At 38.3% G+C, this 16,258-nt stretch overlaps 2 protein-coding genes across 2 annotated transcripts in view; both read left to right on the top strand.

The window, feature by feature from the left end:
- LOC107558772 (glycine receptor subunit alpha-3-like) overlaps positions 1-1,424 on the top strand; it is a 66,122-nt gene extending 64,698 nt beyond the window's left edge. Inside the window, exons 10-11 of the mRNA XM_016242449.1 lie at positions 17-86; positions 1,342-1,424. Of these exons, the coding sequence (XP_016097935.1) occupies positions 17-86; positions 1,342-1,424 (153 nt within the window). The remainder of the gene's footprint in view (positions 1-16; positions 87-1,341) is intronic.
- A 4,941-nt stretch (positions 1,425-6,365) lies between these two features.
- LOC107558775 (15-hydroxyprostaglandin dehydrogenase [NAD(+)]-like) lies at positions 6,366-15,735 on the top strand. The gene is made up of 7 exons (XM_016242452.1): positions 6,366-6,458; positions 6,682-6,805; positions 7,382-7,488; positions 7,950-8,046; positions 13,912-13,988; positions 14,259-14,422; positions 15,100-15,735. The coding sequence occupies exons 1-7, from the start codon at positions 6,366-6,368 to the stop codon at positions 15,221-15,223; spliced, it is 786 nt and encodes a 261-aa protein (XP_016097938.1). The 3' UTR covers positions 15,224-15,735.
- Positions 15,736-16,258: the final 523 nt, after the last annotated feature.

The following is a 16,258-nucleotide window of genomic DNA, read 5'->3' as shown; positions in this document are numbered from 1 at the left end:
TCTCAGAATCTAACAGAACCGCAGACTGACCGACTATGTGTTGGAACCCACCGGGCACGCCCGCACCGGCTCAAGCTCCAACACAGGCCGCAATCAGAAGATTTTTAGCAGAAGACTTAGAAGAAGAACAAAAACAACTACATGGGTGGAACTGTGCATCAGCCTTTTAAGGGCTGAGAAGATTCACGCCTCTCAGGATGGGCTTGTCCAATGAGAATGGCTGAAATTCCAAGCGGGAGGTTGGAAATACTGGGGAGTTGTATGACCCTTTGTGTGAGAGCATGGCAATTTGCATATGGAACTCGAATCAAATGATTAAATATTCTTAGAACACTAATATATTGCCTATGTACCCACATATGATATAAATGCTAATTTAGATCATCAGAAGACAAATTCAAAGAGACCAAACATGGTATCGGTGGGGTTATATTAACTAGTGATCTATCATAACACACACACACAAAACAGTATACAATTCAAAAGACAATTATACAAGAACTGTAATGGTATACACAATGTCCTGAGGAGATGTGTGTTCATTCACAGAAAGGTTTTCCTATGAATTTATTAGAGAAGAGTGCATTTTGCTGTGCATTATGTGTCTTTCCTATGGAAAATGTAGTGAGAGGGAGAACTCTCAACATGCCATTAGGTTGTAAAGTTTATCTGGTCTAGCAAAGGTGTCATGGTTGCCATGGTAACCAGGGTCCTGGGCCTTGTTCACAGACATCTTGGCACCCAATATGTTTATTATGTTTATTGGGTGAGGGGTCTGTGAATTTTTTTAAATCTAATTAATAATTGATTTGTTAAATCAAATGAAAAATGGTGTGTCTGATTGGTCCAGACACTACAACAGTGTTTATCCATCTGTAACTGCTGGATAAATGCATCCATGTCCCCTTTTAGATACATTAAACTGTGTAAATACATCTAAATGCTATTTCAGATGCAGATTCCAGAAATGTTTTCTTATGTTGGAATGAAAGACACTTAAGTACCGGATGAGTGCTTCTTATTCTTACCCAAAAATACAAAATGGAAGAAAGAGTTAAAACTGAACACAATCTTGCTACTCAAGCTGTGTATGAACATTTTATATTTTCATCTATAACATCTTTTCCATTTTGCATTTTGCATTTACTTGTACTTTTACTTTCAATACTTAAGTACGTTTAATATTAAAAAAATACTTTTCGTACTTAAGTACAATAAATATTACATACTTTAAGACTTTATAAAGATATCTGTACTTTTACTTGAGTATGGCTTTCAGGTACTTTATACACCACTGCATACACTTTGAGCATGGAAGGTGTGTGCCCCTTTTCCTTGTAGAAAGGTTAGCACGTGGGACACATCACAAAAGGACAGGTCCTCGTTCCGTGCTGCACACCAGTCAGGGAAGACTGACCATTTAAGGGCATCAAGATGCCTTGTGGATGGAGCTCTAGCCTCCAAAATGGTATTAGTTACACTCATGGGGAGCTGAAAAAACTCCCGTCGAGGGGCCAATCATGAAGGATCCACAGCTCTGGTCTGCGATGCCAAATCATGCCTTTGCTTGCGAGAGAAGGTCGCCAATACCTCAGTGGTATTGGCCAAAGGTCTGCTGATAGCAGCTGAATCAACTCGGGGAACCACATCTGATTCCTCCAGAGTGGGGCCACCAGGAGGACTGAGCATCTGACTTCCCTGACCCATCTGATGACCTAAGGGGGGAAGATGTACATCTCGCTGTCTCGAAAAGTAGATTGGGCAGAGAAAGTTGCCCAATCCACCTCTGCCCTCCCGAAGACAGACCAAATAATTTGAACCATTTGGGGATGTAGTCTCCATTCTCCTGGAGCTACCTTGTCCCTGGACAGTATGTCTGCCCCCTGGTTCAGTCTGCCCAACCAACCTGTGAAGGGAACGTGACCTGCAGACCGCCTTGGTGATTGATAAAGGCTGCCACCGTCATGTTGTCCGAATGGACCAGGACATGGTGCCCCTTTAAGGCTGGCAGGAAGGTTTTTATGGCCAGAAAAACTGCCATCATCTCGAGGCAGTTGATGTGAGAGGCGAGAGGTTTTCCAAGGGGCCATGGCTCTGATGCAGCAGTGGGTTACCCTGAGATGAAAACGTCCCAGGTGCCAAGCGTAGGATGGAACATGGGCTTTGGCCAGTACTGAAGGGGCCGCATGTTGAGCAGGCCCAGAGGAATCACAGAGGAAGTGGCTGACATGAGCATCCTCTGGAAAGCCCTGAGGGAATGTGAAGTCACTAATTTGAATGACGCCACTAGTCGCTGAATAGTCAGGGAGCGTTCCGGAGTAATCCATGCACGCATTCGGGGCAGAATCGATAACTGTCCCCAGAAAGACCACTCGCTGGCTGGGAGACAAAGCGCTCTTGGCTAAATTGATTCTCAACCCAAGGCGCTCCAGGAGGCTGAGTTCAAAATGCTAATTTCCGTCTGTCTCAGAGGGGAAATAGCTGTGTCTATGCACTTCATAAAAGGACACGGGACCAGGGACAGTCCGAATGGCAGGACTGTGTACTGATAGGCCGCTCCCTCGAATGTTCAAGTCAAATTCAGCCAAAGGTGGCGCTACAGCACCACCTTGGCAATTGCCTGCGCAGTGGGCTTAGTAGCGCACAGAGCCAGGTCAGTCGCTGTGCGCAGCTCTCTAAATGCATTAGAACTCTGGCTGGACTCGTCCATGGTGCGGAGAAGTTTGGCCTGGAAAACTTGAAGCACTGCCATCGTGTGAAGCGCTGAGCCAACCTTGCCAGCCACTGAATAAGCCCTGTTTGCTAGGGCAGAGGTAGTCCTGCAGGGCTTAGATGGAGGCGTTGCATGGGCTTTCAACCCCATGGCCAATTGGGGGCACAGATGCGCAGCGACCACCTCTTCCAGAGGAGGGAGCTTGCTATAACGTCTTTCTTCAGTGCAGTCAACTAGGGGTGGAACGGTTGAGCTTACTCACGGTTCGGTTTGTATCACGGTTTTAGAGTCACGGTTTCGGTATGGTTCAGTATGTGCTATGTTTAGGCAAAAACTATACTGTCAAATAAAAATAAAGAAAATAAGAATAATCTATTTAACTACAAGCAACAGCACAAATAAATACAATAGAGTAAAGATACGCTTAATATCTGCGCGCGTTCTGCGTGGGTTTGCGCGCTTTTTTTAATCGCAGTTTTTGTAATGTATTGGTAAGCCAGAATGCGCGTCCATCAACATAAACATATATTAGCTGAACCTTGTTTGTTTTACGTGTTATTTATAGCAAACCATATTAAAGATGCGTTGTCAGATTTAAGTTGAACCGCGGTCCTAGAGCGTGCCAAACCATGTGTGGAGAACCGTACAGTTCGATTTTTTCCCACGAACCGTTCCACCCCTACTGTCAACAGTGGTGAGTGGTGGAAGTAGAGGGATTAACACGAGCCGAGTAGGGGGAGTGCCACGTCCTGATGAGTTCCTCGTGAACTGCCGGCAAGAATGGAGCAGGCCGTTGACCAGAGGAATGTTGACTGCATCCCTTTAGGTACCACTCGTCAAGGAGGCCGTGGGCGGGCTCTTCCGGCGGTTTCCTCCTCAGATGTGCCGAAGGCTTGCAGCCGACGAGGGGCGCTGGCTTGAGTTCACTTGAGCCCAGTGTTAAAACCCCACTGCTCCGCTGTTTTTTCTTAAAGAAAGACGATTTAAAAAAAAAGGCGATCCGCGAGTGGTGAAGGGCAAGACTCATGCTCTTGCAGTGAGAGCATGCGGTCTCAGTGATCACAGCCTCTGCGTGAGCGTTGCCAGGATAGGTGATGCACTCACTGTACCCGTCTGCATCCCTGCAAGAGCCACACTCGCGGCGCGACATTTGCAACAACGTCTCTGGAAATTTGCTCAGAAATTGCTCTTGTGGAGTGTTTTACCTTGGGAGGTACGGTAGTAACACAGCAAAGATGCATCAATGAACTCTGATGTTATTACTTGCGCGCAACATTTCCTGCCAAGACCTATGCTAAAATGACTATGAAAAACTGTGATGTCAAGGACCGGTGGTTAATTTCAATAGTTTGTGTTGTACACCCATACGAGGCCACTGCGCTCACTATGCAATGGATAGGCATCGGTAGGGCCTCTGACACACCTGTCCCGCAACTATAACAAAAGTGGTCAGCACTTCCACACACCTGTTTAAACACAGAAGCACAGTCCGATACTGACTACAGCCCCTCGTAGTGACAGATGTGTGTCTTGCACTGGTTTTGTCAACTCTGTTGTCTTACAGCTTTACTGCCAATGTTCTGTGTTGTATTTTTGATATACAGCTATTGAAAAATGGCAAGAGTGCAAGAGCAGAAATGTATATTATACAGATATCCAAACACAAACTACTAATGTTGATTATTTTATAAGGAAGTGTAGAATAGTTTTTATTAGCATTTTGGTCAGCGTAATGTACCCTCGATCATTTTACTCCAACCTGATGTTGACCAGCTCTAGAAACAAGCATCCAGGCCAAAAACATTCTGAGCTAAATCTCAAGAATGACCCTGAACCAGCAAAGAAGACTATTCTGTTTATAGTTAGCCTAACATTAACTGCTTCAAGTAAACATATTTTGAAAACTTTAATAGGTCATTAACCATTAAAAAAATTTAAAAAAATTGAAACCATCCTTCAAGTCCAATTCAAGTTTTTCTCAAACAAAAGCATTATTGTTAAACACAAACTACTAATGTTGATTATTTTATAAGGAAGTGTAGAATAGTTTTTATTAGCATTTTGGTCAGCGTAATGTACCCTCGATCATTTTACTCCAACCTGATTGTTGACTAGCTCTAGAAACCAGCATCCAGGCCAAAAACATTCTGAGCTAAATCTCAAGAATGACCCTGAACCAGCAAAGAAGACTATTCTGTTTATAGTTAGCCTAACATTAACTGCTTCAAGGAAACATATTTTGAAAACTTTAATAGGTAGCGTACTGTCATTAACCATTAAAAAAATTGAAACCATCCTTCAAGTCCAATTCAAGTTTTTCTCAAACAAAAGCATTATTGTTCAAAAACCTTTGCCAGTCACTTCAAACTAATGATGCCACTGCAAAATAATGCGGCTGGGAGTGAATACTGTCACACATGTGTAGCAAATTCATGAATGGAGAAAAGATAGTAATGCAAAAATTTAAATGAGACTTTTGAAATGTCTCATAATTAAGAACATAATTTGAGTGGTTTTAAACTAATCTAACTGCATGTATGGTGATTGTATAACAATGAATTCTGAATAGAAGTTATTAAATTATACTAAAAGAGAACAATATGTAATTCTGCCTCTGAAGATATTTTAATTATTTCTAGGGTATTGCAAATATAAAAACATGCCATGAGAAAACGTGTACTTGGAATTGATATTTATCAATATTATCAATATTTACTTTGCTGCATTGAAATATAAACACTGTTAAAAACTGTTAAAATATTGGGATCTTTTTTTTTTTGTGTCCCGTCTTTTCTTTTCAAAATGATCTGCTGAAAAAACTGTGCCATACAAATGATCAAATAATGTATAGTCTCACGCATTCCTAAGAGTAAATAAAGCATTGATGTGTTTTGAACACTATCTGACATCAACATTGGGCAAATACATTCATTATGGAAGGGATACAAGACGTTCATGGACATTTACGGTGTAATGCAAGAGCATTTGTAATTCATTTTGTACAAACATTATTTAATGTTATGCATGAATTCAAGTCTGTTGTACTTCGTTTTCAATGTGAACTGGACCAGCAGTCAACATTTTCTCGCTGCTATTAAAAGAGGCTATACAGGTGAGATGCGTATGTTCCTCTGTGTATATCTGTAAATACTTCTGCCACACTTTACAATGTCCGTGTTACACAAGCACATATAGCTAATGGAACAGTTATAATACTAACGAAGTGTATAACAATTTTGCAACACAAAATATTTTACGTTTGTGTTTATTTAAATTGGTCAGTAACCATTTAACATAAACGCTGTAATGTAAAGTGTTAAGTTCTTTTCATATGTTTACTGATGAGCCCTCTGAGAAAGACGGAAAAATAAATGTTTATGAAAGCATCCTTTGTCTCTTGTTCATTTAGGTGCGTTCATTTACGCACTCCACGTGTGTGTACTTGTACACTGTTCGACGGCCGCCAAGGGCATTAAGGAACGAATGCGCGGAGCGCTCACAAAATTGTTAGTAATCATCACTTTGGTGTAAATTACAGTTTGTAAAACGACACTTGGCCGTCTGTGTTTACCGTAGTAATACTCATCTACACGCCCCCTTCTGACTGTACTCCTACATAAAGCAGTGCGCGGTGCGCTCGGCGGTGAGCAGCATGAGTCTCCACGGGAAAGTCGCTCTGGTCACCGGCGGTGCGCAAGGCATCGGAAGAGCCGTGGTGGAACATCTCCTGGAGAATGGGGCGAAGGTTTCGCGTTGACAATTTTGTTTTTAAAATGGACACGGCGGATTTATCCAATTAACTGTTGGGAAAACGTGCAAAACGTCTTAAGAATTAGTTTAGTCGTATGTTTGGGGCGATTATTATGTTTTTATTATTATTATTGTTATTATTAAATCATGCATCGTAGCATCTTCATTTATTTATTTGTTTTAACATTACGGTATTAATTTACTTTTTGAAAATTCAGGTTGCATTGGTAGACCTGAACCAATCTGTTGGAGAGGAATGTAAAAGTGATCTAGATGGCCAGTTTGGAGAGGATAACTGTATTTTTATCCAGTGTGACGTGACTGACGCGGGGAAACTTAAAGGTAAAATCGTAATCTTATTTGCTTAGCCTTTTAGTTAGGACATTTATCATCTTCTCTAATCTGGCATAGTTTGAAATAGTTTTCTTAGAACGAAATAATCACCCACTTTATATTGCGCACCTGTATGTTCAGCGCATCTTATTCCTAAACAATGTCTCATTGTTTGAGAAGTTAATTAGGTCGTACTAGGCATTCATAGGCCCTCAGGTCATCACTGAGACATGTTACTGGGTTTTGAGGTTTTAATACTATCAAATGTTTAGCCTATGGTTAAGTTCCTTTATTTCTCCAAGACAAGAGTTTATGGGTCGGTGGTGAAGGGGTTGTTCATTCCTGTTAAACTTGTTTCTTAAAACACACTTACCATAGAATTTAATTAAATGTTTCTTTGTGGAATGCAATTTAGGTGAGGGCACATATAGGCTGACACTGGCTGTGTTTGAAAACTAGTGAACTGATTAGGTGGACTGCTCATTTGGTTTTAATACACAGCCACTTTATACTGCTGTCAGTGTTATTAATCATTAGTTATTAATCATCAAGACATGAAAACCCTGCTGTGTTTTCTTTCATTAGATGCCTTTCAAAACACAGTAAAGAAATTTGGTCGGTTGGATATTGTCATCAATAATGCTGGAATCAACAATGAGAAGAATTGGGAAAAGACCATTGAAGTAAACTTGGTGAGTTAAAAAATCATTTTACAAAAAAATGGATAGGTCATGCCAAACTCCTGCATTTAAACTTAACCCCACTTCATTAGAAACATCTCATGATTTACACAGCTAAGAGGGGATCACGTTTTGTGCTTTAGGGCACAACATTCAACCACACTTCAGGATAGGAGTTACAAGTTCACAAAAAATACTCCACCCCCTGCTTCTAGCCCAAAAGATTTTCCAATAGTTTATGAAGTGAAAGGAACGCCATTATATGGCACTTGTAAGCCTACATATGCACTGTATGAAATAATCTACAGATCTTTAAAAGTAATCATGCTCAGCAGATTGATTTCATAATGGACATGATGCAGTATAATTATTTGTTTGTTCATAATAGCTGGCCAGTGTCAGCGTAATCTCACTAATAGAAAACATCTGTTCACTATGTGCTAGCAGTTTTACACAACTGTTGTCTTCCTCAGACATCTGTCATACAGGGGACATATTTAGCACTAGAACACATGAGTAAAGAGTATGGAAAAGAAGGAGGTGTTATCATCAACGTTTCATCTATGGCAGGTAAGATACTGATAACTTTATCATGTGTCTTACATACGTGCATGTTTTTAAAAAGTTAGCCTAAATATTCTGTAGCCTGTAAAGAGTGTTGTTCTAGGAAGGTTACATAACAGTATTTTTTTCTTTTTGGGTAATTAGCAAACTATAGAATGAGTCAAATATTTGCAGATGCTGTTGTCTCAATTATAATGCCTAAACATAATAAATTGCATAATAAATACTGTGCATTTACTGAAGGTAAATGACTTGCTTGGTGATTAAGATGCAAAACATTTACAGAAACAAGTCATTTGGACACACCTTTTTTCTAAGAAAGTAGTTTTAAATGAACTCTTGTAATATGAATAAAACAACAGGAGAACATAAAGCAAATAATAGTAACAGTGTCACAACAGCTTGCACAATGTAGACACTTTAAGCTACAATAGTGTCTGCTTTCAAATATGCAGTTTTTGTTGAACACAAAATCAATTCATATCACTTGAAATAAACTTTAAATCACTTAAAATATATTATTGAAATTATCTACGCTCACATGAGATGAAAAAGCAGTTTTATTCTGCATGAAGCGGGTCGCCCCTTCATGGGTGCCACCATGTTGACTACACAATGAACACAAAGTTTTACTGTGATGCGGCAGCATTTGATAAACAAACTTAATGCAGCCACACCAGTAGGTGTCAGTATTAAGTCCAAGACCACTGCATCAAAGAAGAGCCAGCATAAAGTAAGCAAGTAATCATAAAGGAAACTTTTAAACTGTTGCTAGGATATTAAAGTAGATGTGTCTCACATTAATTATTTACATTACATTACTGGGACACTCCTTACTTAGGGTGACCATGTGTCCTCTTTTTCCTGGACATATCCTGGCCAGGATTTCTAAATTGCTTAAATGTTCAGGTTTTGGCCTTTGGGTTCCTATTGACGTGCTCTTTACAGTCCTCATGCATTATATGTATTTGTACATGCATTACTTTGACCGTTCTCTGTAGATCCCACCTTCTCGCATGCCACGATTGGTCGATTACGTATAATGCCTGCATGCTATTGGTCAAACTACTTTTAAGTCATTACTTTCAGCAAGTATGAAAACAATAGGAAAGCAAAGCCAAACCCCAGACATTTTAGGCCATTTAGAAATACGAGCCAGGACAAGTCTGGGAAAAAGTCGATGTATGCTCACCCTGTACCTTACTTTCATTGTATAACCGTATCTTTTTCTGCCTTTGTGACCATTCAAAGAAAAGCCTAGCAAATCCAAATTCCCATATCACCAGCTTTTTACTTAAGCACCCCAAAAGATGCCAAAAAAATCCCTGGAATCATGAATCAGCAGCATATATCTTATCAGGTTATCCATCTGTCATCAGATACCTGTGTTTTGGTACCACTGAGCTGTTGAGACATAGATAAACTGATTATTTTGAAGACATGAATATTATTATATAAATATATATATTGTGTATGTAAACATGGTGGATGATGAATGGTGCCTGGCTGACAGTGAACTTGTTATAACCCCCAACACGCTCCAAACAGGTTTTTAGACTCGGATTTGAAACAGTCTTTTCATTTAACTGAAAGATAAAGGCTGGTTTATTTCCCTCACTGCCTCTCAGGTTTCTTTAACTAATGTAACACAGGTGATCACCCTTTTTTGTGAGTGGAACAATTCTAACTTTGTGACTACATTAATGGAATTTAGTTTCTTGTAACTGGAGATTGATTTGCTTGGGATTTTGTTGAGATAACACTCACTTTCTCTCATTGCCCTCTCTTCTAAAGCTGGAAGTTTGATATTGTTTTTGTTTAACCCAGGGCTGTCCAAACTCGGTCCTGGAGGGCCGGTGTCCTGCAGCGTTTAGCTCCAACCCTAATTAAACACACCTGAACCAGCTAATCAAGCTCTTACTAGGCATAGAAACTTCCAGTCAGGTGTGTTGAGGCAAGTTGGAGCTAAACCCTGCAGGACACCGGCCCTCCAGGACTGAGTTTGGACAGCCCACGGTTTAACCACACAACACATTACATCAATTATTAGCAGAAACAAACATTAAAGCAATGGTTCACCCAAAATGAAAATGTGCTGAAATTTACTCAGGCCATCCAAGATGTAGATGAGTTTGTTTCTTTATTAGAACAGATTTTTAGGAGAAATATAGCATCACATCACTTGCTCACCAGTGGATCCTCTGCAGTGAATGGGTGCCGTCAGAATGAGAGTTCAAACATCTGATAAAAACATCACAATAATCCACAAGTAATCCACACGAGTGCAGTCCATCAATTAATGTATTGTAAAGCAAAAAGCTGTGTGTTTGTAATAAGCAAATCCATCACAATGTTTTAACTTCGAACCGTTGCTTCTGACTAATATGATCCCTCCATCCATAATATTGTTTTCTCCAGTGAAAATGTTGTCTTATCTAAGTCTGAAGAGTAATATGCATACATCAAGCACTGTTTACAAGCGAAAACAGTCCAAAACAGGGAGGTATTCCAGAAAGCAGGTTATGTGACATACCCGGGTATGTTTAAGAGTAAGTAAGTGGATAAACTCAGCATTCGGTTCCAAAAACGGAGGTAAGTTTCAGGCTATCTAAGTAGCCATAGAAACTTACTCTCTGGACTTAACCTGCTCCGGAGTAGGTTCTGTTTCAGAGTTAGTTTACTTCAGCGCTATCAGCACATGCGTGACCTATTGACCAGACTCCGTGGGCATGACAGATTGTGCACAATATTATATATTATTATAATATAGTTATATAATGTAAAATATTAGTTTATATATATATATATATATATATTTTTTTTTTTTTAAAAAAGCACAATTATAAGTAATATTAAGAGTAAGTAAGTGGATAAACTCAGCATTCGGTTCCAAAAACGGAGGTAAGTTTCAGGCTATCTAAGTAGCCATAGAAACTTACTCTCTGGACTTAACCTGCTCCGGAGTAGGTTCTGTTTCAGAGTTAGTTTACTTCAGCGCTATCAGCACATGCGTGACCTATTGACCAGACTCCGTGGGCATGACAGATTGTGCACAATATTATATATTATTATAATATAGTTATATAATGTAAAATATTAGTTTATATATATATATATATATATATATATTTTTTTTTTTTTAATAAAGCACTATTATAAGTAATATATGAGGTAATATTTAAGTTGTATTGATATACGTTCATTATAAAGCACTATTATATCAAGATTTATTTATTCTAATATATTTATTATATTTATTTTAATTTCATCTCACACATGGATCTGCATTCAAACTTTTTTTTTATTCTTTATTTTGCAAAAGGATGTTTTCTCTAATGTATTTCTATAATAAAATGTGAAATATGATGTCTTATTACATAATCAGCATCAAACAAACAATATCATTCTTATTCTCAGTGATTAAAGATTAAACGAAAAGACTGAAAAATGATTGCACAACACAAGCTTAGTATGACCATTGAACAAAAGAAGAAGAAAGAAGCAGCATGGCTTTTCCTTATAGCGTCGGTTTCCATGGTGACTCGTTGATTCGTTGCTCTGTTGAGTATGTCTTGTGTGTTAACCGTGAACATACTCAGAGTTGACTGAACTTACTCCCGGGTGCGTTTGTGGAACCAGCATACATCAAGAAAGCAAAGTTTGGGTTAATCAACTGAAAGTTGAAGGTACATGTGACGGTAAGTTAACATTGCTTTCTGGAATACACCCCAGTTCTATACAAATATGTGGGTGGATATTGATGTGAGTGGACAAAAGGGGATGGACATTTTCACTGGAGGAAGTGTCTGTGAATGTGTGGAGTCATGTGAATTACTGTGATGGTTTTTATCAACTTTATGATCTCTCATTCTGACGGCACCCATTCAGTGCAGAGGATCCAATGGTGACCAAGAGAAGTAATGCTAAATTTCTCCAAAAGGAGAGGAAACAAACTCATTGGATGGCCAAAGGGTGAGTACATTTTCAGCACAATTTTCATTTTTTGGGGGGGGTGAACTATTTCTTTGACTCTACGTTAAAATATAGGCCTGCTTCAGTCCCCTTCAACTCTGACAGCCTTGAATCCGTATTAAGGTTGACAGAATATCTAATAGTTCTTCACCAGAAACTTGGAAATAATTGAGAATTTAATTTCTAATTGAAAATATTTTGTCTTGTACCTGTACATGTTGTTATTTTTGCCATGAGCAGCTCTCACAAACTGTGGGAAAATGCACTAGGCTGCCCTGAGACAGTTGTATCAGAGCCAGCTTCATACTCAGAAATATCAAATACTATAAATTAAACAGGCAAGATGTAGCTAAAAATAGAACATTATAAATATAATATAAATTATATAATTTATGTAATTTGTCCTCAAAACATTCCACAGAACATAGAGCAGTCTTCAAAAGTAATCTAATGTCCAGGACCTAGTTTTAGCACATATAAGGAGAAAGCTGGTGGATTTATGCAGCACTTAACCATGCTAAGTGGAAACATGTCTTTTTAGGATGACCTCATTATTTTGGTTTAGTTTTTTTATGATCTTACCCCTTAATTAAAACGTTTACAGACAAGAAAGCCTGACGACTCCCTTTAAGATGTTAAACAGCCAGAATGGGAAACAGAGCCTTCTTTTGTGTGAAAAAGTGGGTTATTCACTGCATGTGCATTAATGTTGTGCTTAGATTTGATCATAAGAACTGTTTAATTGTAAATACTGTCTCAGCTATTTGCCCCTGGCGTCCTTGGCTGCCTCGGTTTGATGCTGCTTTTAAATGTTGTTTATAATAACAAAGCCTGAACGCTAAAGGACACATTGTTCCATTTGACTATTACAATAACTTTCCACATACGATAAAGAATAAGCTCAATGCTGTATAGGCATAATATAAATTTTAACAAGACAATAGGGAAAATGCAGGTGAATTTCCACATAAAGTTTTATTTTTATATAGGTTCATAAAGCACCAAACTGCCCTATAAAGTTTAAAGCATTAGTTTAGGAAATTGTTCTCAGCTTTTTATGTTTCCAAAGAGCCATTTCACTTTAAACAGACTCAAGAGCCATTAGGATTTTCATGCGCGAATTAAAAAAAGAAATCCACAGCCTTGGAAGATCCAGAGATTTTTCCATGATGAAGGTATTGGAAATCATTCACAGGCTTTGTTTTGCTACAGTCTCAATAAGATGAAAACCTTGCTCTTTCAAACAACAGACTCTAGTATCGCAGCCCTGGTTACAAAATTTTCATTCAGTCAACTGGAGTGATAAATGTTCCAAACCCATCTGACTTACTTTCATCTGTGGAACAAAAAAATTGTGAAATTCTGAAGAATCTTCACACAGCTCTTTTCCATTCAATGTCATAGTGATCGTATCGGTTTCAAAAATGTTGCAAAAAAAATAGTCCATATTACTCATACAAGGAACACATTGAGATTTCAATCGTTATTGCCTAATAATCTTCTCATTCCGTGAGCTGCAGCTCAAGAACTATTGAGTCATGAGTTGAACCAGTCCAAAGAAATAATTAATTCACTGTTCATTAGTTTCTCGAGTTAAATTCACTGACTCAATGATTTGGTTGCAGTTAACAGCTCACTGGAGGGTAAGATTTCTTCTGAAATTACTACTTCTGAAATGGGGCCTGTTTTTCACACAAATCTACCGTATGGTTTCAGAACGCTACTTTTATGGAGCATTTTTGGAGCTTAAAAGACATGGTCATACACAAAAATTCCTTTAAAAAATATCATTTTGCGTTCTAATGGGAAAAAAATTGTGGTATACAGATTTGGAACAATATGAGGCAAATAATGACATTTTTATTTTTTGGAATTAATATTTGTTTTGTTCCCTCCTAGCATTTCTCCATTCTCCTCACCAGCCAGTATACACAGCGACAAAGCATGGGGTGATTGGATTTTCAAGAGCCATTGCAGTGAGTACATCAATCCTGTCTCACCAGTTTATCAGAAGTAAAGTTTACTCTAACCATATGTAAATCACTTCCCTAAAATATGGTACATTCTAGCACCTGACAACCAAACCAGCTGACCCAGTGAGGTTTTCACAGCCCAGCTTTTTTCCTCCGAGAGAGTAGATGTGTTTGCTCACAGATAGGATCTCTCACCCCTGTGTGTTGACACATTCTTTGCGCTGTGTGTGTAATTTAGGCTGACCGTGTTTGGACACGTTTTGTTGTCGGCAGGACGCATCTGAACAGGGCAGTTATGGAGTGAGGATCAACACACTGTGCCCAGCCTTCGTGGACACACAACTCCTTCGCACTGTGGAGCATGAGGAAACGATGGGCAAGTTTGTCAAGTACAAAGATGAATTCAAGCAAAGGATGGACAAGTATGGTGTTCTTAAGTAAGCAGTTTAGTTGAACTACCTGTTTCTCCTGTATTCGAATGTCTTAGTAGTTTTGCTTTGTTTGTTATATTCAGTCCCTTGAATAAACAGCTTGGGCAGAGAGCAACAGTGTTTTCTAGATAATGGCAAAAATCTGTTTCCATTCCAGATCTGTACTGCTGCAAGTAAATAATCAGTGGATAAAGTGCTTTTAAACCTTTAAACTTGCCTTTACTGGAAAATCTAGACATTAATTTTGCACCACCCACTTATTAAAGGTGGATTAAACTATGTTTTGCTTGCAAGATTTTTGACGTGCACTTAAAATTGAATCAAATCAACCTCCACCCCAATATATCACTGCCACTTTTTTTCCCACCTTTGCAATTTGCCTCTCTAGCACTATTCTTTTGGTGTTGGGGGAGTATCTGAAATTGTTTTATTTTCCCCAACAAAATATATGTCTTCCTCAAACACTCTGTAGACACATGAGTGACGAGTTATTTGAAATGACAGTATGTCAACGACATAGAAAATAAAAGTTTGAGGTCAGAAGATCGATTTTAAAACGCAAAAATGATTTGCCTTGTTTGCTTTTTAAAAATCCACATTATTTGCTGAAATGGGTTGATTGTACTACAAGGTAAAAAAAAAAGTGAAATATGATTTTGTTGTGTCTGTGTGTTTATCTACAGACCATCTCTGATTGCAGAAGGAATGCTGCTAATCATAACAGATGAAAGCCTAAACGGAGCCGTGATGAAGATCACCTGTTCTAAAGGCATTCACTTCCACACCTATGAGCCTCTTTCAGCTTGATAGTGATGCCTTCATTAAACATGTTTGTCTTTTTTCTCTCCCCTCCATTCATCAACAAAACATTTATTTTATTGAAGTCCAGTGCAGACACATCAAACAGCTAGTTGAATGACACAAACCTATAGTGAATTTAAGAAATAAATAGGGACGGAATAGATTTTGTAAGAGTTTCCTGCTTATCATTTGAGTTTTGAAAACCAAAAAGGACGGCATACTGGTATTCAGGCCTTTTTCTAAACCGGTCTTATTATTTTTGTTGTAATGGCCTTGAACATTAACTTATATGTAACTGCTTTAACTGTGAGTAATTGATTTTGAGAAAAAATATCGTATTTATTAATAATTCAGTTACTGTTTTTATGTCTATCTTACCTCAATATTACAAACCAACGATTCGTACAATTTTTGTATACGTTTTGTATAATATTTTAGATATATGGATATCTTTGTGACAAAGAGAGTGTCTTTTATTATGTATCCCTCATGTATAAATCAAACAATAAACTTCTGAAAATACGAAGAAAATGTTTTCTTTATTTTCTAGCTTATTAGTTTATTCTACTTTTATCAGTTTCCTACTTTGTTTGTTGCAGCTAAATGCATATAGTATAGGCTATGTTGTACCCAAACCTAATCCAAAATCTACTTGTAGTCTTGTAGATTTTGAGACCAGCAGCTAAATACAATGTTCCTGCCTACATTAAAAGACACACTGTTCTGGAATGCAAATCCAGAAACAAGAGTCACCTGGCAACTGTGTTTACATCCATGAAGTTGTAATGTCCAGGAATCTGCAAAATTGCCTAGACTTACCGCATTACCAGAAATTGATAATTCCTGAACTTTCATGTTTTAGTTACATATGTAAAGTCTTTCTATTTCCAGCAGTGCGGTTTTGCTATTTTGTTAAATACAAACTAAGAATAAATGGTTTTCCATGAACTGATGTAAATGAGGCCAAAGTAAAAACGTATCAATTGCAAATGGTTCAGTAATAGTACATATTGTGATATGGCACACATCACATCATCTTGG

This window comes from Sinocyclocheilus grahami, unplaced genomic scaffold (assembly GCF_001515645.1).
Source record: "Sinocyclocheilus grahami isolate Dianchi unplaced genomic scaffold, SAMN03320097.WGS_v1.1 scaffold659.1, whole genome shotgun sequence".
NCBI classification, from domain to species: domain Eukaryota; kingdom Metazoa; phylum Chordata; class Actinopteri; order Cypriniformes; family Cyprinidae; genus Sinocyclocheilus; species Sinocyclocheilus grahami.
This window is presented reverse-complemented; position numbering and strand designations above follow the sequence as displayed.